Here is a 24,515-nt window from a genome sequence, read left to right on the forward strand (position 1 = left end):
CAGTACTCTGAAGTGTATGTAGGTACTGTTACTATTCCTATTTTCCATATGAGGAAATCACAGCACAGAAAGGGTGAGCGATGTGCCCACAGACAAACAAGGAGCAAGGAGCTGAGGCGGGATCTGAACTCAGGCATTCTGGCCCCAGAGTCCACCTTTTCAACTACCACACTAGGTTGACTTTAAAATGTAGGCTTTCCTATATTGATAGAACAAAACAACATGGAGGAGTAGTTTATTTCTTAAAAGATCAGATGCAGATGTGTTACATTGGCAGAGCGTGGAAACTGTAGTTGCCGGATGAGCAGTCCATATTCGATTGGAGACCGTGTCGATTGTTTTTAAGTAATCTCTTGTCTTTCCTGTCTTTGTTCCCTATTTTTAGGTTAAAACTTTCCGGGAAAAAAAGGCCATATCTTATTCTTTTCTGTTTTTCTGAATAAAAGCAAAACTGCTTGAAAGGGAAGCAAAGAAACTGCCATAAAGCGTTACCAAGTCAGAGCAACAGCGTCATATACCCAGAATAACAGTTTCTCTATTTCTGTTCCTTGTGTCCCTATTCTGTTAGTAACACTACTATCCTCCCAGTCATCCATGTTCAAAAAAGGGTCATCTTGGCCGGGCACAGTGACTGACACCTATAATCCCAGAACTCTGGGAGACCCAGGTGGGAGGAGCCCTTGAGCCCAGGAGTTCAAGACAACCCTGAGTAACATAGTGAGACCTTGTCTCTACAAAAGATTCAGAAATGAGCTGAGCATGGTGGTCCGTGCCTATGGTCCCAGCTACTCGGGAGGCTGAGGCAGAAGGATCACTTGAACCTGGGAAGTGGTGAAAGCTGCAGTGGACCATGATCATGCCACTACACTCCAACCTGAGTGCCAGAGCAAGACCCTGTCTCAAAAAAGGGAGTCATCTTGAATTCTGTCTTGTACTTTGCAACTCATCAGTTGCCAGGTCTGGTCCTTTTTTAAATCTCAGTAGCACTTTTCACATTTCCCACCTTCTCTGCCCCGCTGCGCTCCTCACAGTCACTCCTTCATCTGTGTAGTGTCTTTAGCCTCTGGCCAGCCTTGCCTGTGCAGTTACTCATTTGTGGTTTTGAAAGACGAACCTGACAAAAACTTTTTGCTCAGAGTTTTTGATTGCCCTTCTCAAAGTTCTTGACTGTTTCCCATTGCTTACCAAGTAAAGATAATAGTACTTAGCCACCTGCTCAGGGTTCTCCATGATTTGAAGTTAAGAAAAAGCTTCACCCTTTTTTAGTATCTTTCTTTCACATGTCCTATACTCCAGCTCACTTTTTAAACCCTCTTGTCTTTTACTGCCTCCATGCATTTGCTTAGCCTGGATGCCCCTCTACTTCATTTTTTACAGTATATGAGTTATATTAACTGTTCTTTGAAGTTGAGGTCTGTCAGTTTCCTCTTTTGATTCCTGAATATATAACTAGAATAGACATACTTGACAACTGCCAGAATCACCATACTGGTTCTCTGACACATGGATTGGGGGCCACTGTGACAACAAGGGCTAAGTGGAAGTCCCTGGAACTTTCCTTCTCTACCAAAATAGAAAACCAGAAGCAATACTGCATCCTGGGGGAATCTGCAAACATTATGCCACCATCAAAGACTAGAAAATGCAGGAGAGGCGATGCCTATCACATCCCCACTTAATTCACCTAGAAAAAGTAGAAAAGTAAAATGGATCTCGGAAAATCTTAGAAATTTTTTATTTCAAACTATGTTATCAATTTTTAAATGTTTGTGTAGTTTGTTTTTAGGTTTTCCTTTTACTTGGGGTTTCTTTTACTCTTTTCTAGCTTCTTCAGGTAGAATTCTAGATTACTCATGGTAGATCTTTTGCTTTTTTAATGCACACAGCAAAAGCGTTCATAAACTTAATCAGGTGATCATACTGATCCCAGATTCTGTCTCAGACGTAATATCCTCACACAAATGTTGTATCTTTATGAGGCACAGTTCCCAGCCTTAGTATGGCAGCGATTGACATAGCTAATGTATTTTCTTCATACCAATTTGCAAGGGTCACCAGAAGCAGTTTGCTTTTACTTGTCAGGGGCAACAGTACACCTGCACAGCCTTGCCTCGGGGCTGTGTCAACTAATATATAATGGGCTAATGTCTGCTGTGTAGTAGTCCACAGATACTTTAATCATCATGATGTTCCACAAAACATCTCATTGGTCTACCCCATTGACCACATTGTGCTGTTTGTATCTGATGGTTGGGAAGAAACAGGTACTTTCAGATGCCTTAGTAAGACTTGTGAACTAGAGGATAAGAGATGAACCCTACCCTGACCACATCTATTTCAGTCATGGTCCAGTCAAGAGGCAAAAACCACACCAGTCATTTGAATAGGGAAAATGTAATTATCACTAGTAAGAGACAGTCAGCTACTAAAAGACTCTGAAAACCGCAGAAATAGCTAACATAGGAAGTACAGCTGCTACCTTTAGGGCAGAGGAAAAACACCTGAGGAGGGAACAAATTAGAAAGTATCTTCCCCACCCCACCGGGCCGAGATTCATCCCATTGGAAGTGTGTGTGCTGAGGCCACTGGAGAGCAGAGCACCAGGGTGCCAGGGGCCAGAGAAACAAGCTGGAGAGTGTGCACCCCTGGTCTCCTGCAGGCTGGTAGGAGCACACACAGGAGGAGTGAGAGGAGGGCAGCCGACAGCGGCAGAGCGGCCCTTTCGCCCCCAGCCTTGCCGCAGTCTGCAGCCTCTGTGGACAGAAGACCAGCTTCTACACATGGTTCATTTCTCCATAGTATTTTCTGTTTCATTGATTTCTACTGTATTACTTCCATCCTTTTACTTTGGGTTTCTTTTACTCTTTTCTAGCTTCTTCAGGTAGAATTCTAGATTACTTATGGTAGATCTTTTGCTTTTCTAAGGCAAACAGTGAAAACCTTCAGCTTTCCACAGAGCACACTTTAGCTGGACATACTGATATGTTTTATTTTCATGACCATTCAGTCTGCAGTATCGTTTTTCCTTCTTCAGATTGGATGGTTTCTGTTTCTCTGTCTTGTTTGCTGCTGCTTTCTTTTGTTATCTCCATCCAATGAATTTTTTTATTTCAAGTATTATGTTAGCAATTCTAAAATGTTTGTGTAGTTTGTTTTTAGGTTTCTGAATTTTCTGTGCTGAAATTTCCTATCTTTCCATCACAAGCATATTTTTCTTTCTCATATTGAGCATCATTGTGGTCGTTGTGTTCAAGTCCTTGCCTGTTAATTCCAGTATCTGAGTCATCTCAAGAGTTGGTGTCTATTGATTGTTTGCTCCCTTGAGAAATGGGTTCTCATTTTTCCGGCCTTCTTTTGTTGAGAAACTCTAGACTGGATCCTGGATGTGGTTACTATTATGTTGTTGAGGCCTTGAATTTTCTTATATTGCTTTAGAGTGTTGCTCTGAGTTTTAGTCAGCAATTGACTTCGTTAGACATAAATTGCAAGCCGTGCCACCTGCCATGGGTGGCAGCTGAAATCTCAACCCAGTTCTCGAAGCCTCAGTCATAAGCATACATGGTTCCAGGGTTAGTTGAAGACTTGAGATGAGTGGATGCGCACAAATTGAGGGGTGCTTCTCTACCTCTCTTCTTTCTCAGGTTCTCCACTCACACTTTGGAGATCCTGGTTGCCCCAAGACCCCTTTTCCTGATTGCTGAGTCCTGTAGCCAGAAAGATGGCTATCTTTTCTGTAGGGGTTTAGCTACCCAGAGCTGCCCCCATGAGGCTGCCTTCAGAGAAAGCTACCAAGAAGCAGGGAACTTAGTCCATACGGGTTGCTTGCTCAATCAACTTTCCATTGCTTTCCGGAATCTACCTGCTTTTCTTCAGTTTCCAGAGCGCTCAGGTAGTTGTATTTTGTCCAGAGTTTACAGCTGACACTTGCAGCAGCTGAGGAGCCATTTGAAGAGTTTCTTCTGCCATACTGGAAGCAGATGCCTCACGATAGCTCTCTTTTTCTTTCCTCCTCTCCTTTCTCCTCAATTGATTGCCCTCTTTTCCTCTGTAGCTCTCTTCCTCTCTCCTTTCCTGTCATTCCCCTTCTACTTCCCTGTCTCTGAAGTTCACTGTTGTAATCCATGCTGTATTTTAAAGCTTCAGTCTCAGAGCAGTCTTAATTCTGAGTTACCAGAGGGTGCATCATTATAGCCCCCAAGTACTGACAACCCCACGTTTGAAAACATTGTAACTGAAGACACGATATTGCCTTGTTCATTGCAAAAATTACTATCGTTTAATGATACCTTCTAAGTACTAGAAACTATGCAAAATACTTTACATTGGTATTTCATTTCATCCTCACAACAATCATTTGAGGTTGGTGACGGTATCTGGTATCTCACTGGACAGATGAGAAGACAGGCTGGGACAGCTAAACTGTTCAGGTCAGTGAGAGGATGAGTGGCATGTAAAACCTCATGGCCCTTTATACCTGTTTTATAAGCAGCCACACCTGAAGATGCAATTCAATTAAATTTTCAAATTAGTTCTGTTTAATTTGAAGCCTCATCTTTACCTAAAATAGATCACCTAGGCTTATTTTTCTGAAACCCAGGAACTGAATCATTGATGTGCTTGGGAGAAAACCTGGTAGATCATCTATGTAATCCAGTTTCTTTAGCTTAATACAATCATTCCAGGGATGAACTAAGTTGGTTTGATTCAGAATCTGGGAAGAACTTAAATGCTGAGGTGTAGTTATTTATGTTTACGCCTAAAGACGTGAAATGTGAATAAACCAGCATTGTAGTTTGATGTTTTTCAAACATTTTCTTTCAAAGTTGTGTTCAGGGCCTCCATTTTCACTTTCAGCACAAGCTTTTAGATTTTTTTCCCTTTTCCATTTTATTGGAGGCATTTGGGAGGCAGGGGTCAAAATCTATATCCCAGTCCCAGCAAACTACCTGACACCTATCAACATTCACATGTTAGTTGAATCAAATATTAGATGAATGGCATTAGAAGCATGGTGCTTAGCTTTGTTTCTGAGTTGTTCTGTGATCATTAGGCTTCTGTGTTTATTGGAATTCTAAATGTGGAAGCTACCTGCTGTAGAAGAGTCTAGGAAGAGTGTTCATTGAAATAAAAGTAGTGCTGTTTGGGAAATAATTGTACATTTCTATTTGACATTGAGATGCCCTGGCTGCTTCACAGCATAGAGTTAGAGATGATGGAGTGATGACCATATGACTGTGGCCTCCAGTGAGGGTAGGCCTGGACCTTGGTTACTCTTAAGACCATTTAGATGCGTTCCCAGGGTCCTACTGAAGTCCGCTGTGACCTAGCTATGCCTTTTAGCTGTTAACAGATGATTGTTCCCTGAGAGAACATTATTATTACCTAGCAGGGTCTAGATTTACTCTTTAAGAAAAAGAAATAAAAAACTTTTATTTTCGAATACTATTATACACTTGTGGAAAAGTTGTAAAGTCAAAGAGTTCTCATTTCCAATAAGTCATTCACTCAGCTTCTCCTAGTGTTAACATCTTACATGACTGTAGTACAAGCATCAAAACCAGGATATTTACATTGTCCAGAATTATTAGGTAAACTACAGACTTACTGGAGTTTCACCAGCTTGTCCTTTAATGTCTTTTTTCTCAGTTTCCAGATCCAATCCAGGATTCTACATTGCATTCAGATACTATGTTTGCTTAGACTCCTTTAATCTGTGATAGTTCTTCATTCTTTTTTTTAATTTTTTTTATTTTATTTATTTATTTATTTATTTTTGAGACGGAGTCTTGCTCTGTCGCCAGGCTGGAGTGCAATGGCACCATCTCAGCTCACTGCAACCTCCACCTCCTGGATTCAAGTGATTTTCCTGCCTCAGCCTCCTGAGTAGCTGGGACTACAGGTGCGTGCCACCACTCCCAGCTAATTTTTGTGTTTTTAGGAGAGACGAGGTTTCACCATGTTGGCCAGGATGGTCTCGATCTCTTGACCTTGTGATCCACCCGCCTCAGCCTCCCAAAGTGCTGGGATTACAGACGTGAGCCACCACACCCAGCAGGTTCTTCATTCTTTCCTTGAGTCTCACGACCTTCCTCCTCTTGAAGGTTATTGGTTCGTGGTTTTTTTTTTGTTTTTTGTTTTTGTAGGATCTCTTAATTTGGATTGATCTAATGATTTCTTGCAATTAGACTGAGGTTATACAGTTTGGCAATACCACAGAAGTCATATTATGCACTTCTCTGCATCATATCAGGGAGAACACATTGATGTGCCTTGTTGCTGGTAACGTTAACCTTGATGACTTGGTTAAGGTGGTATGTGTTAAAGTTCTCCACTGGAAAGTTAACTGATTTTCTTGTTGTGATTAATAAATATCTTAGTGGAGATAATCTGAGAATTTGCAAAACCATTTTCTCCTGAAACTCTCAAGCACTCATTTGAGCATCCACTGGTAGACCTGGCCTGCAGAAGTCATTACGGTGGTGTTTGCCTGATGTTGATTTTGTTTCCGTCACTCCCCTGCATTTATGAATTGGAATTTTTCAGTAAAGGAAACCTGTCCCTTTTTCCTGTTAATGTTTTCAAATTATTTATTGTATGTGGATTCATGGATATTTATTTTACTCCCTGAGTTATAAATCCAGCACCATCATTACTGATTTTCATGCTCACATAGTTCCAGCCTCGGCTGTCAGGAGCCGCTTCACCGTGGCTTCCTTGTCCTTTGACACACCCCCATCCTTTTTTAAGCACTTCCTATCTGGCACGACAGGATGCCCCAGACCCCTCTTATATTTTCTCTGCCTCAGCTCTGGGACCAACTTCTTCATAGAGCCTTAAATCTTTTCAGTGGTTATTAAATTGATTTTCAACAGAGGTGCCAAGACAATGTAGTAGGGGAAAGAAAAGCCTTTAGCAAATGGTGCTGGAACAGCTAGCTATCTATATGGAAGAAAGTGAACTGTGATTCTTGCCAGACACAAAAAAATAACTTGAAATGTATCATAGACCTAAATGTAAAAGAGAAAACTGCAAAATTTCCAGAAGAGAGCATAGGAGAAAAATCTTCGTATTGGGGTAGGCAAAGATTTTTTAGAATGACGCAGAAACTGTGACTGTAAAAGAAGAAAAGGATATATTGGAGGCCGGGCGCGGTGGCTCAAGCCTGTAATCCCAGCACTTTGGGAGGCCGAGATAGGCGGATCACGAGGTCAGGAGATCGAGACCATCCTGGCTAACACGATGAAACCCCGTCTCTACTAAAAAAAAATACAAAAACCTAGCCGGGCGAGGTGGCGGGCGCCTGTAGTCCCAGCTACTCGGGAGGCTGAGGCAGGAGAATGGCGTAAACCCGGGAGGCGGAGCTTGCAGTGAGCTGAGATCCGGCCACTGCGCTCCAGCCTGAGCGACGGAACGAGACTCGGTCTCAAAAAAAAAAAAAAAAAAGAAAAGGATATATTGGAATTCATCAAAGTTAAAAACTTATGTTCTTCAAAAGGTTCCATTAGGAAAATGAAAAGGCAACCTACATGCTGGGAAAAAGATTCATAATACATGTATCTAACAAAGTATCTGTATCCACAGGATATAAAGAATCTGACAATTCAATAAGAAGACAGTAAACCCAATTTTTAAAAAATTTAGAGACAGTCTTGCTACGTCCTTTTTGTTTGTTTGTTTTGAGACAGGGTCTCACTTTTGCCCAGGCTGGAGTGCAGTGATGTGATCTCAACTCATTGCGGCCTTGACCTCCTTACCTCAAGCGATCCTCCCACCTCAGCCTGAGTAGCTGGGACTACAGACAGATGCCACCACACTTGGCTAATTGTTGTAATTTTTGTAAAGACAAGGTTTCACCATGTTGCCCAGCTGGTCTTGAACTCCTGGGCTCAAGTGATCCACCTGCCTCAGCCTCGCAAAGTATTGGGATTACAGACATGAGCCACCACATCTGGCCCCCAGTTTTAAAATGAGCAAACCTTTTAACAGACATTTTATAACAGAACATAGGGCTGGGTATGGTGGCTCACACCTGCAATCCCAACACTTTAGGAGGCCAAGGCAGAAGGATCACTTGAGGCCTGGAACCTGAGATTAGCCTGGGTAGCATGGTGAGATCTCATCTCTGAAAAAAAAAATTGTTTTCATTAGCTGGGTGTGGTGGTGTGCACCTATGGTCCCAACTACTTGGGAGGGTGGGGTGAGAGGATCACTAGAGCCCAAGAGGTTGAGACTGCAGTGAGCTGTGATTGCGCCACAGCACTCCAACCTGGATGAGTGACAGTGAGACCCTGTCTCAAAAAAAAATCTGTAAAATGACCAATAAGCACATGCAAAAATGCTCAACATCATTAGTCTTCAGGGAAGTGTATGCCATTAAAATAGCTAAAATTAAAAATATAATACTGAGATCTCACAGTAATACTGAGCAGTTGGAATTCTCACACATTGCTAATTGGAATGCAAAATTATGACATACCATGTTGAAAAGCAGTGGGGCACTTTTTTTTTTCCAGTAGAAAATACCCTTACCATATAGCACAGCAATTTCATCAGTCCACAAAAACAACTTGGCTCTCTAATGTTCCTGACAGCCTTATTCGTAATAGCCAAAAACTGGAACATCAACAGGTGAATGAATAAGAAAGTCTGGGGCTGGGCTCTGTGGCTTATGCCTGTAATACAGCATTTTGGGAGGCTGAGGTGGGCAGATCACCTGAGCCCAGGAGCTCGATACCAGCCTGGGCAACATGGCAAAATCCCATCTTTATGAATACATATACACACACACACACACACACACACACACACACACACACAGGAATTAGCTGAGTGTGGTGGTGCACACCTGTAATATCAGCTGCTTGGAAGGCTGGGGTGGGAGGATCACCTGAACTGGTAGGTTGAGGCTGCAGTGAACCATAGTTGCATCACTGCTTTCTAGCCTGGGGCAACAGAGGGAGAGCCTGTCTGAAAAACCAACAAATTCTGGTACATCCGTATGATGGAATACTGCTTAGAAATAAACAGAAATGAATGACAGATGTAAACAACAGCATGGATGAATCTCAGAAACCTTGTGCTGAGCAGAAGCAGGTTGGAAAGCACATGCTGTTTATGACTCAATACATGCTTCATTCTAGCACAGACAAAACTCCTATCTGTAGCAACTGGCAGCATGTCGGCGATTACCTGGCAGTGGAACATGGGGTCGAGATTGGCGCAGTGCCTGATACTGCTGATGACTCACCAAGTTTGCTGTGTCAGTCTTCCAAGACGTTGTTGTCATCCTTTTGATTTCTTTAATTTTGTGCATCGGCTTTGTTTTCAGGTGGATCTATCTTAACGACCAGAATTTATGCATCCCCGCCAGTTCCTCTTTTGTTTATGGAGCTGTACCTATAGGAGCCAGTATTTATGTTATTGGAGATCTTGATACAGGTAAGAGTGTTACAGTGATTTTCTTGGAACTGTTTCCTGGTGATTCTGGGTACGTTTTCTCACCCTTGCTTATTTCCGTGGCTTAGGTACCAATTATGACTACGTGCGTGAGTTTAAAAGAAGCACAGGAACCTGGCACCACACTAAACCACTCCTTCCATCCGACCTTCGCCGCACAGGGTGTGCAGCCTTACGCATTGCGAATTGCAAGCTTTTCCGCCTGCAGCTTCAGCAAGGCTTATTCCGTATTCGTGTTCATTCCCCGTGAGGGGAATGAGGAAGCAGAGCAGAGAGCGAGATCCTGACCCAAGGGCACCATAACATAGCTACGAAAGGGAGAGCAGAGATGGCAGCTGAACTCACTCTGTGCTGGGCTTTGGTATGGTAACTCTTTGATGGCTTTATGATGCTTACAAACTTGAGCTTCAGCTCTTGTTTGGGCGAACACGTAACTGTTGAAAAACTACCTGGGAGGAGTGAGTTCCTCCAGTTAGATGCGGCTGTAGACAATGGAGGCTAGTAAATATCAAAAGGAAAAGGGAGTGGGAATTGGTATCATGTAAAATATCAAAGTTAAAATACTAAGGTGCATTTTCCCTGAAGGGAACTCATGTCTGACTGCTGTGTTCAAATACGTAGCTTTGGTAACAAACAAAATCCATATATGCAAATCAACATATCCAAACATGCCAAGACTGCTTTTCCACTGCACTTGGAAGGATATATTATGCCTAACCCTGCCCAACAAATTAAGGTTTGTGCCTAAAATGTTAGATCGGACCGTATGCCAGTTAGTCTCCATTTATTCCTAGTACTCTGTCCTAAGAATCTTTTTAAAGCTATATCATAATGAATTGAAATGAAGAGAAAATTGCTCTTTTATAACTTTATCTTAGTAATGTAAAGCTTCAGTAAATTGATGAGTCAGGTTGCAGCCCTCATGTGAACTGAAAGAAGTTGCTCACTTCTGTGTTGACTTAGATCAAGACACGTCACGCATCCTTTCTGGGGTAGTACCTGTGGCGCTGGGAAGGGTCTCCTGCAGTGCCATTCTGCCTTCTCAATGAACAAAACCATTTTCTAAGTATGAGGATATTAGTGAGTAGGAGATTTTATAAAAGAAAGACCTGAGTCAGACAAGTAATAAAGGTCTGCTATGGCTAAAAAAACACAAACAAAAAAGCTCTCCAGACAATATATAGGGATCAAAAACTTTTTCACATAACCTGTCTGAAAGCACACAAAGTCTTGTTTACTACTGTTTAGGGTTTGAAAGCTTGTCTTAGAATGCGAATCTGTGTTAAGAATCTAGTCTTTGTAATAGAAGTTTCCCAGTGGCATTCGCTAGTGAGAGTTTTAGATAAATTGTGTTACGAGTAAAGTTTGGCTGGTAGAATAAACTACCTCAACTTAATTTCATTCTGTTCACAGTAGAGCAAATTAATCTTTTCCTCCTTCCCTCCTTTCCTGTCTCTCATTCCCACCTCAACTCAGTTTACCCCACTTCTCATTGGGGGGAAAACGTCTTTTGTTCGTGGAACGTATCTTGTAAGATATTTTGTTTTCCACTTGAATTACACCACCCTAGTGTGAAATCGGGGACTTCAAAGTGCTTGATTACTTCCTAAATTAAATTTTATGCAATGTCAAATTTCTAATCAATTTACTATACAGTACTTCATTTTTAATTGTTTTCTACAGCTTTTTTTTTCCTCTTGGAATATGGCTGTAAGAAGCAGCATTTTGTCTTATTAACACATGTATAAAGGTATCCTTTGGTTGTAAATCGAGAACAGGAATTTCTTCCAGAAACTTCCTATATGGAACATTTGTATGCAATTAACATGCATGTGAAAAACATGACTTATGTTCTCCCACCCATAGACATGAAAAAGGGTGACCTAACTGTGATTTTTTTTCTTATACCTGCCGGAAGTCAGTACGATGCTACAAAAGTTGCTGAAAGATGCTATGCCTGTGGGGTTCTAGAGAGTGCTGGGTGTGGTACATTAACTCTCCATTTTAACCAGAAGATACCTGATAAGAGGAGGTGTAAGGTTTTTATCTTATGTACCAGAGGCACCAGGCCAGGTGTGCCGCAGAGTCATGTAATTCGATAATGTTTAATATGTCAGTCAAAACCAAGTTCAGAATTGTTTTGTGTACCAGTCAGCTGTTGTCTGCACATTTTCTTAGTGACACTGTGGAGATCTTTTAATGAAAGCAAACTATGTGGCCTCTGCAAAGAAAGGAAGATTTTTCTTTTTTACAACTAGACATTAGTTTTAGAGGAAGCAAATAGCTGAAAAACTAAATTTGCTTTGGTGAAATATCCTGTACAAAACAATACCTTGGCATTCAGCAGCTGCAATTGGGGAACATTAAAACAGTAACTGACATGCAGTTAAAGCCATGATCGTCAGCAATTCTCTTTTTTTAATTTCTGACATTTAAAGTTTTTTTTCCAGTCTACGCCAGGCCTCTCCAAGGAGACAGTTCATTATTTAGGAGTGAATGTGTTCCTCTTGCAATATTATCAGTACCTGCATGACTTGGTAAATTCATTTTATAAAAATAGTGTTGTTTTTTTTTTTAATTTCGGTTCATTGACACTGTAACTGCAGAAATTAGATCATGTTTTATAAAATAAATTTGCCACATAATATGGGATGCAATAACCAACAAAAGCTGCTAAGTGCCAAACTGTCACTTTACTCTATATCAGCATTCAAATACTGTGTTGAAGTAAAGGGTTGTATTTAATTTTACTATGCTCCAAAATTAATCATGACTCTTTTGTAAATTATAGTTATTTCAGTATTGTAAAATAAATTTTGACTCATTTCATGCAGGTTTGTGTTTTAACATTCCACTTATGCCTTGAAACATCATTTCTTGATAACTTTTTGATACTTCTTTCTTGATAAGTCACTTTTACCAGGTGTGTGTTGGGATTGGTGGCTCAGGATAGGTCTTAAATTTTACATACAAATATCTTTGGGGGAAGTGCAATTTATTTTCGGAAGGAAAGTTGTCTCAGGTTAGAATAAGTGAATATTTAAAGAATCTCTCCTAGGCTGCAGTCTAAAATAGGTAGTTTCTTTCTTTGTTTAACACATCCAAATTTAGATTTTTCAAAGATTTAAGTGTTTAATTTAAAGTGTTTTTTGTTTTGTTTTTGATAGTGCTTATATCCTGTGAGAAGAAAAAGTGTGAGAGAGGAGTGAGTGAGTGTGCGTGTGTGTGTGTGATACTATTTGACCTGATAAATGTATTGGTATGTGTTTACTTTTTGAATTGTAGTTCTAAACTACATATATTACTGTCTCCTGGTGCTTCAGATAAATTCTTGAACCTGTTGACCTTCAGTTTATACTACGGTGTCAAACTCATATTGAGTGTAAATATTGAAATATTTATAGTTTATAATAAGTTTTACTTGGTGTTCGCATTTCTCTTCTTTAGAAGGATCAAAAACAGTGTTACCAACTCGTAGTTGGTATACTGTCAAGATTTGGCTAAGAACTTTCTAAATTCATTGTTTAGCTTAATATTTCATTGCTGTAAGGAATTGATAGCTAACCGTAGGCTTTTTTCAAACTGTATAACAACCAAAAAAGAGCACTTGGGGGTATGTTGGATGTTGTTTTGTTTGTAAACACTTTGTTATATTGCACTACCACTTTAATGATGATACTTTCTTCATTGATGGTTTGGAAGTGTCATTTTTATAATTTATGAGTTGGGGGGATTCCCTAGTCAATGTATAGGAAATACATCCTTTGTACAAACATGGTAAAGAGAGGACTGTCTTTGCTATGGCACCTAAGCTACTCATGGGTAGTTAAGTTTCATTTCTAGAGAAATGTCTTAGCTACTGTGGCCCATTAGAGTTCCATTTGGTACATTCCTACCTCAGTGTACCAAACCAGGAATTCCAAAAACCTTCCAAGGAATTCTAGAAACACCGCAGTATTCCCTTCCAGAATGTTGGCATTCATGATTCAAGAGGCCTCCCGTGGTCAGATGAAGACCTTTGGTTAAATGGGGGAAGAGTGAGGTGGCGCTTTGACTGTTTCAATTTAAAGATGCCGGAACCCCGTGAAAAACACCTGGTAGAAGGGAAAGGTGAGGCAGCGCTTTTCCACTGGCGGCTTACTGAGCACTGGAGTCCAGGAAGTCAGTGAGAAGAGACCAGCTGAGTGTAGCAAAACCCGCCTGGGGTCCGCCAACACCTGTCTGATGAGCACCCACTAGAAACTATGCTTGCCGTCCTGGGAGTTGAACAGTGAGACAGATGTCACACCACCCTCCCACTCAAGGTCATAAACCCACTATAGGATGGGCAAGGGCCCTGTCTTTGTCATCTGCCAATTTCAGTGCCTGCACAGAGTAGGTAGTCAGTAAACATTTGACAAATAAATAGAAGATTCTTGTGATCAAAGTAATCTTCTTCTGTTGAAAAGGGCACTCCAAGAGTGACTGATTTTACTGGGTTTTCAGTGAGAAACTTTATATCCGGATGGGCCAGCCTCCTATACGGAGCTGAAAGTAGGATAGCATAAACAATGCCACGTGCCTCACGTACATGATGTACAATCCTGTGATCTCCGTGTGTTCTGCAGGTTTTTGAGACCCTCTGTAGACTCAGCACAGCTTGTAATATTGATCATGTTTAATACTGGGCTTTATTGACTTCTTTTTATGTGGGTCTCAAAATCTTTCCAGGACATACCCCTTTGATCCTCACACCTCTGGGACAGGCAGGGCACTCTCCCCGTTGTACCAGGATAATCTTGGAGGCCTGATAGATACGGCTTCATTTCTCACTTTAGGGAGGAGCAAGAACCACAAGCAAAAGCCAGGTCTTCGGATGATCAGCTTACCAGTCAGCCAGCGAGGCTAGAATGTGATTTTTCTAGGCATACAAGTATTTTTAATAATAGGATAATCATTTTTAGTATTAATACAATTTAAGCTCCCAAACATGTCCTTTGCTGGTTGCACAGGCATGAGCTGAAAGATCTTTGATTTTCTTTGTTAGTTAGCTGTAGGAAGGTTAAGAATTTACTAAGGGCGTAAGAACAGAAGAAAATGTGTTTGAAAGAGAAACTTTTTTATTTCAAAGAGCTTCATGTATACTTCCCTCTCTTATTCCTTGTAATTAGTAAGGGAAAATAAACTATGTCTTAGAATGTTGAGGAAAATATATTGCTAGCTTTTAATAATTCTTGAAATACTCTTTCCTCTTTCTGTAGTTTTGTAGAAATTACAGAGATTTATAGTGTTAGGATGAGAAGGGACCCATTTGCCCATATTCGAGAACACGAACTTGGATTGGGTGTCTGTCGTGCCTGCTGGCAGTGAAGGCTCAATGGTATTGACTGCTAGGCATTTCCTATATTTTTTGCAAGTTAGCTGGTAAAACTTGCTAAGGTTTTGTGTTTTTCAGAAGTAATCCTGTTATTATTTCCATTTTAAACATAGTTCAATATTGTCTCATTATAATAGTCCCATTTATGTGACATCTAAGGAATTGAGTCATACTTCCAAATGACTTGGTCTAATGCATACAGTTTAGGAAAGTTTGTTCTTTTTTATTTATTTATTTATTTTTAATTTCTTTTAGAAACAGGGTTTTGCTCTGTTGCCCGGGCTGATCTCAGACTCCTGGCCTCAGACGTGGAGACCTAGCTGGGACTACAGGCATGAGCCGCCATGCTCAGTAGAAAGTTTGTTCTTTTTTAGTTCTGTCATTGAAATTCTCTAAGTGATTGGATTTTTAAACTCCTTCCCTTTCTCATGAAATTAAACATCTAATAAATAAAACTGCATTATATAATTATTTAGTCAGAAATGTCTGTTGCCCTCTCTTTTTTTTTTTTTTTTTTCTGAGACGGAGTCTCGCTCTGTCGCCCAGGCTGGAGTGCAATGGCGAGATCTCGGCTCACTGCAGCCTCCGCCTCCTGGGTTCAAGCAGTTCTCCTGCCTCAGTCTCCCCAGTACCTGGGATTACAGGTGCTTATCACCATGCTTGGCGAATTTTTTGTATTTTTAATAGAGATGGGGTTTCACCGTGTTAGCCAGGATGGTCTCCATCTCCTAAACCTCATGATCCGCCCGCCTCGGCCTCCCAAAATGCTGGATTACAGGTGTGAGCCACCTCGCCCAGCCTCTTTTTTTTTTTTTTTTTTTTTTTTTGGTTTTGAGATGAGATTAAAACTAATTCTTTTAAAGTCACTACTCAACTGAAGTTTGGCCTGATTATAAATGTTGATATTAATTTCTTCCTGGGTCAACAAAGTTGTTGAGCTTCCTTCCCTGCAGACATTGAAAGAAAACCAGAAATTGTACATTCGTGATTTGAATTAGAGAAGGAACAGGTGGAAAAGGATGGCAATCCACAGAGTCCGCGGGACCCACTGCCTTAAGATAAAGTGAACAATTAGACACTGAATAGGATCCACGTAAATGAGCGGCCATTTCAAATCATTCACATCCCAAACGTAGGTTCTTCTGTCTTCTGGTTGGTGAATTATATTTATTAGGATCTTATTTTTAGCATTTCAGTACAAATAGTAGGTTTGGGTACCTTATTTTTATTGTTTTTACTCATCAGTTACGAATAAGGCATACCTTAGAACCTTGGGTTAAATTTTTTCAAGTTATACCAGTGAACTTGGTTTAAATACAACTGTAGTAACTTGCTTTATCATGTTTCCTGTTTAATTGGATGAGAATTACATGCACTCATTCACTTGTTCTTTGTGTTTGTAGGAAAAACTCTGTTCTCAGCTACCTCATTATGTCGTGTTGTGCTTGATCCCCTGCCAACTTAGAAGAATTCAACACATTCTGTTCTTTAACAAAAGCTTGGAAGCAGGCAGTCAGCGGCCTTGAGGAATACAATTCTCTAAGGCCTCTTCCATTTTACTACTTAAAAAACAAACAAACAAAAACAAAAAAAAAGAAAAAAGCACTTACAACCAGGAGGAACAATAATTCTCCTAGAGTTGCTGCAAAATGATTACTTGAAACTCAACTTGAACTTTAAAGAGTCTTTAAAAGGCTGTGTTTTCATAATGCAGAAAAGTAGTATATTTAAATGCCACTGCTGTGTAAAACAGAGGGCTTGATTTCCATTCTTGTTAGCATCAGACAAGAAAATGTGTCCATCTGTCATCTGACCCAGTATTTGGGATTTGGGTGCTTGAGGATACTGTTTTTTTCGTTTTCTATAAGGTGCTATTGCTTCCCAAAAATCTTTAATTTTGATGAAAATCTGCTCATTGCTAAGTTCCTCCTCACTCAAAGTGTTCCCTAAGTGCAGAGTTGAGGTTGGCAGAACTATATAGAGTTGGATGATACTTAAAATCATGAATGATGTGATTTGTTCCATGTGTCCATGGAACATCCCTCAACTTCCTCCAGTATGCGCCGTCTGCACCCCGCACGTGGTGGCCTCCATCCTCCCTACTGTCTGTCAGCTTGCCTGGTCCCCAAGTCAGGAGGAGGGAACTGAGGAGGCTCACCAGTGGTAGGCAAGACTCCTCCTCCCAGGAGATCTTGTAATGCCCAGTTTCAGGGCACAGTTGTACACAGCCCTACTTAAATGGAGGACTTCAGTGATGCCGTGGCCGAAAGAGTTATGCCCATTTCTAAAAGCCTGGCATACTTGGTATATTTTTCCTGGTGCTTAAGTTGTACCACGTATAGCCAAGTTTAACTGTCCTTAAGCATTAATAAGATTTAATTTTTATGTTTGTGCTTTTCAGAGTAAAGGGCTTGCTTTCAATAGTAGAATGGCAAAGCTTCTCCTCCAATGACAATCTGTTAGCACCCTGTTGACTTAGCTCAGGACATGAGACTGACTTAGCTCAGGACATGAGACATTTCCTGGAAGTGATTTCCATGAGAACAAAGGCTTATTCCTTTAACTTAACCCAGACTTTGTTATTTTAATTATTTTCAGGCAATCATCTTTATATACTTCCCTTGCAAACCCAGTGGTTGAGAGCGTAGGCCTTGGTGTCAGGTGCATCTGGGGTTGGGGGCTTCTGCCACACTTATTGCTCTGTGACTTGAGAAGCTCTTTAACCCCAAGGCTGTATTTCTTATGCGGAAGAAGAATAGCAGGAGGATTTACCTCTGTGGGTCGTTGGGAGGATTAACTGGGTGATGACTGTAAGCACTTGGGAGAGCGCCTGGCATGCAGTGACCGCTGTTGCTGCCACCATGATTATGTCACCTCTCAACATGGGGTGGTAGGAGGCCCTGTGGGTGAGGCCAAGGCTGCCTGCACTGAGTGTCCCGGGCCTTATAGCTTTCTGCATTCTCACATCTGCTGCCACATGATATACAAGTAAATGTATTATATGCTTGTGTTCATAAAATACTTTCTTATTTTTATTATTATTTTTTTTTTGAAACAGAGTCTCGCTCTGTTACCCAGGCTGGAGTGCAGTGGCGTGATCTCCCAAGTTCAAGGGATCCTCCTGCCTCCGCCTCCCGAGTAGCTGGGACTACAGGTGCGCACCACTATGCCCAGCTGATTTTTTGTATTTTTTTAACAGATGTGTTTTCACCATGTTGCCCAGGCTGGTCTCGAGCTCCTGAGCTCAGGCAGTCCGCCTGCCCCAGCCTCCCAAAGTGCTGGGATTACAGGTGTGAGCTTCCAGCCAGAAAATGATTTACTTTCTAGACCCGTGCCACCTCTCTCCTACATCTCTCATACTTAAATTCAAGACAATTCTAGATAGCTGAAACAGCCCAAAATACATGTTTAGAATACATAGAATTATAAATAACCCTCTGTTTAGACTATGCCCAGTGAAATTCTCCAGTAATACTTAAAACTCTTTAAGTTGAATTTTTCTTTTTTTCATTGAAATAGCAAAGGTAGTAATCTATATTGGTCAAAGAAATTAGATATTTCCTCTATCTCTGTTTTAGATCAGTAGACCTAAACTATGCTTTCTTAACTTGGATGTGACATGAAATTTAAAAACAAATATGTGTTACAAGTACTTGTGTGTAAGTGCATGTGTGTGTGTGCATGTGTCTGTGCGTGTGGAACTTTGGTACCTTTGCATAAAGAAGGTTATTTAACAAAGTCGTACAAAAAGTGAACTACTTAATCATTCTATCATATCATACACATCTTTTCCTGGTTAGGTTATGAGACTGGCAGAGGTAGGAGTATATGATGTGCTCAGCTTGTCTCGATTTCAATAAGACATTTGATAAAGTCATTCTTGATCTCTGAATATGAAAAGGAAGTAGAACAGCCGGGCGCGGTGGCTCACGCCTATAATCCCAGCACTTTGGGAGGCCGAGGCGGGCAGATCACCTGAGGTCAGGAGTTTGTGACCAGCCTGACCAACATGGAGATTAGCCGGGCATGATGGCACATGCCTATAATCCCAGCTACTTGGGAGACTGAGGCAGGATAATCTCTTGAACCCAGGAGGTGGAGGTTGCGGTGAACCAAGATGGTGCCATTGCACTCCAGCCTTGGCAACAAGGGCAAAGCTCCATCTGAAAAGAAAAAAAAAAGAAAAGGAAGTAGAACTAGGATTTAACAAGGGACCAAAAAGTCGGTTGAACAGCCGTATTCAGACAGTGTTGGTAAGAACGGTTCTTTGGCAAGATCACTAAGGTGAGCTACTCTAGCAGCATCCTGTTTGACATTTTTATCCATAACTTGTATAAAAATAGAGAAGGCAAAGAAGAGTGCTGGGCGAGACGTGTTGGGTGTTAGATCTGCAATACTCGTCACAGTCTAATGGCTAAATGTAAAGTCTTATGTCTTGGTTCAAGAAAGAACATTGCTATATGAAATTTCAGGAAAACGTTGTGGCGGGGTGGGTGGGATATTGAGCGTTTGAACGTGAGCCAGCCCCTGTTTCTCCTGCCCTAGGGGAGGTTGGTGCGGCGACCTTCCCACTGTCCAGATCGGTAGCCTTGCTGACGGGGCACGTCGTCACCAAGGGACCTGATTGTTGTCATGGTTTTGTCTTGTCCTCCTCTCTGGTGAAAATCTACTGCAGTTTTACTCTCGGCTCCGGAGGAGAGGGCACGAGCCTCTGCCCGTGGGTCCTGACCCCTCTTGCCTTCTAAAAGATCTGCTCAGGCCGGGTGCAGTGGCTCACGCCTGTAATCCCAGCACTTTGGGAGGCAAAGGCAGGTGGATCTCTTGATGTAGGAGTTCGAGACTAGCCTGGCCAACAAGGTGAAACCCTGTCTCTACTAAGAATACAAAAATTAGCTGAGTGTGGTGGTGGACCCATGTAATCCCAGCTACTTGGGAGGTTGAGGGAGGAGAATCACTTGACCCCGGGAGGTGGAGGTTGTAGTAAGCCAGGAATGTGCCACTCCACTCCAGCCTGAGCGACAGAGGAGGTCTCTGTCTCACAAAAATAAAAAATTTAAAAAAAAATTAAAAAAACAGATCTGCTCAGAAATAGGGGAAACACGGGATCGTGATCATAAGAGGTTTATAGGCTGAGGTACAAGCCACGTCTTCAGAGCTTGCCGGCTGTGTCTTCTCCCCGTTTCCTTCACTGGTGAATGAGCTTTCGTTCGAACCAGCGTTGGTTTTTCTCTCCATGTTCCGCTGTGGCTCCCCACAGACCCTGCTAGGTGGAATCTCTGAGAAAATAGGCACTTCGCAGTCAGCCTATCTTTCTCTGCCGGCTTAGGGATTGCCGTCAAGGTGGAGGAAGGGTGCTTTGGCCGTGTTTGGAGTCATTGCTTTTACTCACTCTTCTTGGGATAGCTTTCCCACCCTGCCCTCTGCTCCTCTATCCCAACCCTCTTCCAGCCTGCTTTTTTAACTGCTTGAGTTATGTAACCAAAATAAAAAGGAAAAGAAAGGTGTGGTTGGGGCAGGTTGCGGGGGTTGAGAAGAGTAGCTCTTCTGGTTCCTCGGACCACATAATGCCCAAAGCAGGAGCCTCAGAGATCCCTAAGCAGACCTTCATACTAGCACTTTCCACAACCAGCTGGCCCTGGCTGTGAGAGTCAGATCTGTCCCCAAAGGTCCAGGTCAGAACTCAGGCCCAGGGCCTCTCCCTTCGGAAGCACCACTAAGGACACATCCCAGCCCCTTAGGCACCTGTAGGCTAGAATGACACCTTCCAGGCCGGCCCCAGAGGCCCTCAGGGCTCCCCTCCAAGCTGGGAGAGCAGGCAGGCAGAGGCCGCACTCACTACCTCAGCACCCTGCGCAACCCCGCGCTCCCAGACGTGCTCTACCCGGGTGGCCTCTTACGTGACAGGCCCTCTGCCACGTCCGTTCGCAGAGCCATGTGGGGAGCCTCCGTGTGGGTTCTCCTCTGTCCCTTTCCAGCTCGCATTTGCCAGAGCGGAGCGCGGCCCTTGTTTCCTTCTCTCCTCTTCAGCTCTGACTTTAAAACACACTGTGTTCCAAATCGTGGATGGGATCGGAAACTAGAACTGCTTGCTTACGAGAGAGGCCACCTTTTCACATTCTTTTTAAAAGGAATTTGTGCTTCAAAAGAAACTTCAGAAAATAAATGTTAGTCTAGCATATGCTCATTGAAATTGACTTACGTTTTGTTTTAAAAAATCATGTAGGATCTGGTACATGGGGCAGGCAAAAGGATATCATCAGCTTAAGAAAAAAGAAGTAAGCCTTCCATTTGTGTGGGTGATAACATCTTTTTCCTAGATCGTACCTCAAAATTCAAGCTCTCCATGAGAACAAAGATAATCTGAATAAAAATTTTATGTTGGGAGATTTATCAAGTGGCCTTTAGTTAAGAAAAGCACAGGCTATTTATTAGCACAACTTGCTTAATTAAATAATTCGTGGCTTTTTCTGCCATTGGGGTTCTTTTCGTTTTGAATTCAGCTTTTGTTCAGTTCCTCTATCTTGTACCCCTTCAGTTCGCCGGCGACATAATGGTGATATCCCTTTGTTTTTTGTGTCGTACCTTCTGTGAATTGTGACAACCATCCAGTAATCACTGTGGCTTCAGCAGAAGTTTTGAGCAAGCTTTGCAGCCACTGTTGGGGTGTGTACCAGCAGCCTGGAAGTGATCAGCAGAGCTGACAAAAGCACCCCTCGCTCTGCCCACCTCCGCACAGTCCCGTCCTCATCAGAAACGGTATCGCAGATGCTCCTCAGGTAGGCACGGGCAGACTCCCTGCTGTGTTACTAGTGACGGTGATGTCTGTACCGATCTGCGATCTGCGAGTGAAGTCCATTTATGACACACTAGAAGTGTGTACATTGTTTCATTTTCCATCACGGGTGTGGGTCTTCTGCCATGAAAGAGAACAGTCAAGGAAATTCTGAAAACAAGATTCGTAAATTCAATTTGACCCTCCCTAATTCAGGGCTGCTGTTTGCAGTGGTCCCTGGCCCAGCAGGTGGCTGGCATGGCTCCTGTTGGCTCATGCCAGTGTTGTGCTGGACCCTCGAATATGTGACTGTCACCTTTGTCCAAGACTGGTTTTAGCAGTCGTGGTTTGTCATTTTGATGCTTTGAATACTATAAGGAAAATGCCATGAATACCATATAAATACCACACCAAAACTCATCTTGTTCAACACAAACCTGTTGGACATATCTGTGTTTTCCGACATGGGACCTGCAGAATAGTATTTCCTTTAAATCCTGCAACTTGATTATCTAGTAGAATTCCAAATAGGTCTACCTAGACAGATATTCAGTTAAGATTATATTGTGTGTGATATTATCCTATCTTTAATAAAGTCCTACTCCTGAAAAACAGGGATTTGCAATGAAAATAATAGCTAAATGGAAGGCAGGTTTAGAAAGGTCAAAATACTGGAAGTGCTAGAAGGCTGCGACTTATAAAATTGTACTCCCCAAGTTCAGTAGGATAGTAGAGAAGTTGTGCTAAGTTGATTTCATTGAAATGTCACGTCTCACATCCTGTGGTCCAAAGGTATTAGTTTGTTTTGTGGAATAATTTTCTATTCACTTGCTGGTAAGAAATTTAGCAGTCAGAAGTAATTTTTAATTAATGACCTTTCTTTTAAAAAGTTGCTTTATGGTTTACAAGTAATACTGATGCAAAAAGCATTTGTTAACCTAACTGAAGTGGCACGCACTTTGTTTCCATGCTTCAGTATATTGTGGGGTTGGTCCCTTTTCATGAACCCAGGACCTGTGCTTGGGGAACGTTTTGCCATCATGCTGTTCTCTTGTACCAAGGATCAGTGAAAGTGTTTTATCTTTTTTATGTAGTTTGTATTGACTGGATTTTATAACTGTAAGAAAACAGAAACAGAGTGTTGTATTTTGATCTGAAATTTGTGTATATGCTAAACTAATTTTGTTTTATGTATTGGAAGTTCATTTAAAAACTTGAAATATTTTCTAGAAGGGTACCACACAAAATGAATCATCTTTAAGCTGTTTAATTAACCTAATAAAATAATTCGATGGGGAAGGCATTCTAATTGTTTCTGATTTTTAGAGTGGTTCCTGCTAAATCAGCATTATCAATACAGCTTGATTTAAGAATGGAACGTTGTCGTTTCTGTCATTTACACGGTGTGGGTGTCAGCTCCTAGACCCTGGCTTGTGATGTTAGATCCGTCCCTTGGCAGCACACCCCAGTCACTGCCTGAGCCTCCTCCATCGCTGACTGCCTGAGCCTCTCCACCGCTGTCAGCGTAAATCTCCTTGCTGTCTTCCCTGGAAAATGGTTTCAAATTGGCTTTCCTCAGAAGAGAGAAAGAAAGTAGATTTCAGCGGACTAGAGGACCTTGATATTAAGGGCTTAGTAACATGAGGCAGAATTCCATCTGCAGAAAGCAGAATTCTCGGTCGCTCCCTCTTCCTGCACTGTCCGGAGACAATAAACCTACGAAGACTGGTAGTACTTAAAAAAAGATAATTCAAATACAGATCTGCACTGAGGGCAAGGGGTAAAGAGCTTAGCAACTCTGCCGTAACGTCCAGGTTAGGTAAGGACAGGCAAGTGCACAGGCCGCCTACAGACTCCCCCTGAAATCACATGAAAAGAGGCAGTATATTAATCTTTGGTCCCACAGCATGGCAGAGCGTAGGTGTGGCAAGTGGGTTTAAATTTTTTTCCACCTTTCATAACAAGGTCATGTGGTCCAGTGGCCTGTAGCCCTTTAAATTTTCATTTAACTTTGAGACAGGGTCTGGCTCTCTTGCCCGGACTGGAGTGCAGCGGCGCGATCTCAGCTCACTGCAACCTTCACCTCCTGAGTTCGAGTGATTCTCCTGCTTCAGCCTCCCAAGTAGCTAAGATGACTGGCACATGCCACCACGCCTGGCTGATTTTTGTATTTTTAGTAGAAATGGGGTTTCACCATGTTGGCCAGGCTGGTCTTGAACTCCTGGCCTCAAATGATCTGCTCGCCTCAGCTTTGCAAAGTGCTGGGATTACAGGCGTGAGCCGCTGTGCCCTGGCCTGTAGCCCTTTTATCTTTGGGGTGAGGGCGAGTTGCTAACAGAGTCTCCACCAAAAACCAGTGCCTGAGGCAGAGGGACGCTCTGTCTATGGAGGAAGGCACTTTGCAAGTGGAGAGGTGAGGGGTTGACTGTCACCATCCTTAACCGTGTTGACTGCTCCCAATGGTAATAACAGATCTCCTATTGAAAAACTACATGACGGAGCCCATCTTCAGCACCTCACATGTTAACTCACTTCATCCTTGCAATAGCCCTAAGAAGAAGGCACTATCATTGTGTCCATTTTACAGCACAGAAAACTGAGGCATTGAGAAGTCACTTTGCCAAACTCATGGCCCATGCGGAGAGCAGAGCTGGGATTCAAGGCCAGTTCCAGTGTGCACACCCATAATGAATGATGTCATAGTCCGGCCTGTCTCTCTGGAGACGGGACAGACCTTTTTTGAAACTGGCTCAGTTGTTGAACAGCCATGGGTGGAAAGTCAGACAGTATGTGGTAAAGGGGTCAGGAAATCCTGCTGGGGGCTGAGTCAGGACCACTGTCCTTCAGCTGGAATAGGAGCTGATGGAAGCAAAGATTTTTTTTTTTTAATACCAAGTTTGAGTGACTTCTTAGAGAAACCTGTATGTGTCT

At 42.2% G+C, this 24,515-nt stretch overlaps 1 protein-coding gene and 1 long non-coding RNA gene across 3 annotated transcripts in view; both read left to right on the forward strand.

The window, feature by feature from the left end:
* The window catches only part of GAN (gigaxonin), a 64,583-nt gene extending 52,294 nt beyond the window's left edge, over positions 1 to 12,289 (forward strand). For both annotated transcript variants that reach the window (XM_077986947.1, XM_015126691.3), the window contains exons 10-11: positions 9,329 to 9,438; positions 9,525 to 12,289. In XM_077986947.1, coding sequence (XP_077843073.1) covers positions 9,329 to 9,438; positions 9,525 to 9,706 — 292 coding nt within the window. In that variant the 3' untranslated portion in view covers positions 9,707 to 12,289. The remainder of the gene's footprint in view (positions 1 to 9,328; positions 9,439 to 9,524) is intronic.
* A 3,323-nt stretch (positions 12,290 to 15,612) lies between these two features.
* Positions 15,613 to 18,998, forward strand: LOC144338253 (uncharacterized). The gene is made up of 2 exons (XR_013412240.1): positions 15,613 to 18,026; positions 18,812 to 18,998. It is a non-coding gene; the product is annotated as an uncharacterized LOC144338253 (long non-coding RNA).
* The last annotated feature ends 5,517 nt before the right edge of the window (positions 18,999 to 24,515 follow it).

This window comes from Macaca mulatta, chromosome 20 (assembly GCF_049350105.2).
Source record: "Macaca mulatta isolate MMU2019108-1 chromosome 20, T2T-MMU8v2.0, whole genome shotgun sequence".
NCBI lineage: Eukaryota > Metazoa > Chordata > Mammalia > Primates > Cercopithecidae > Macaca > Macaca mulatta.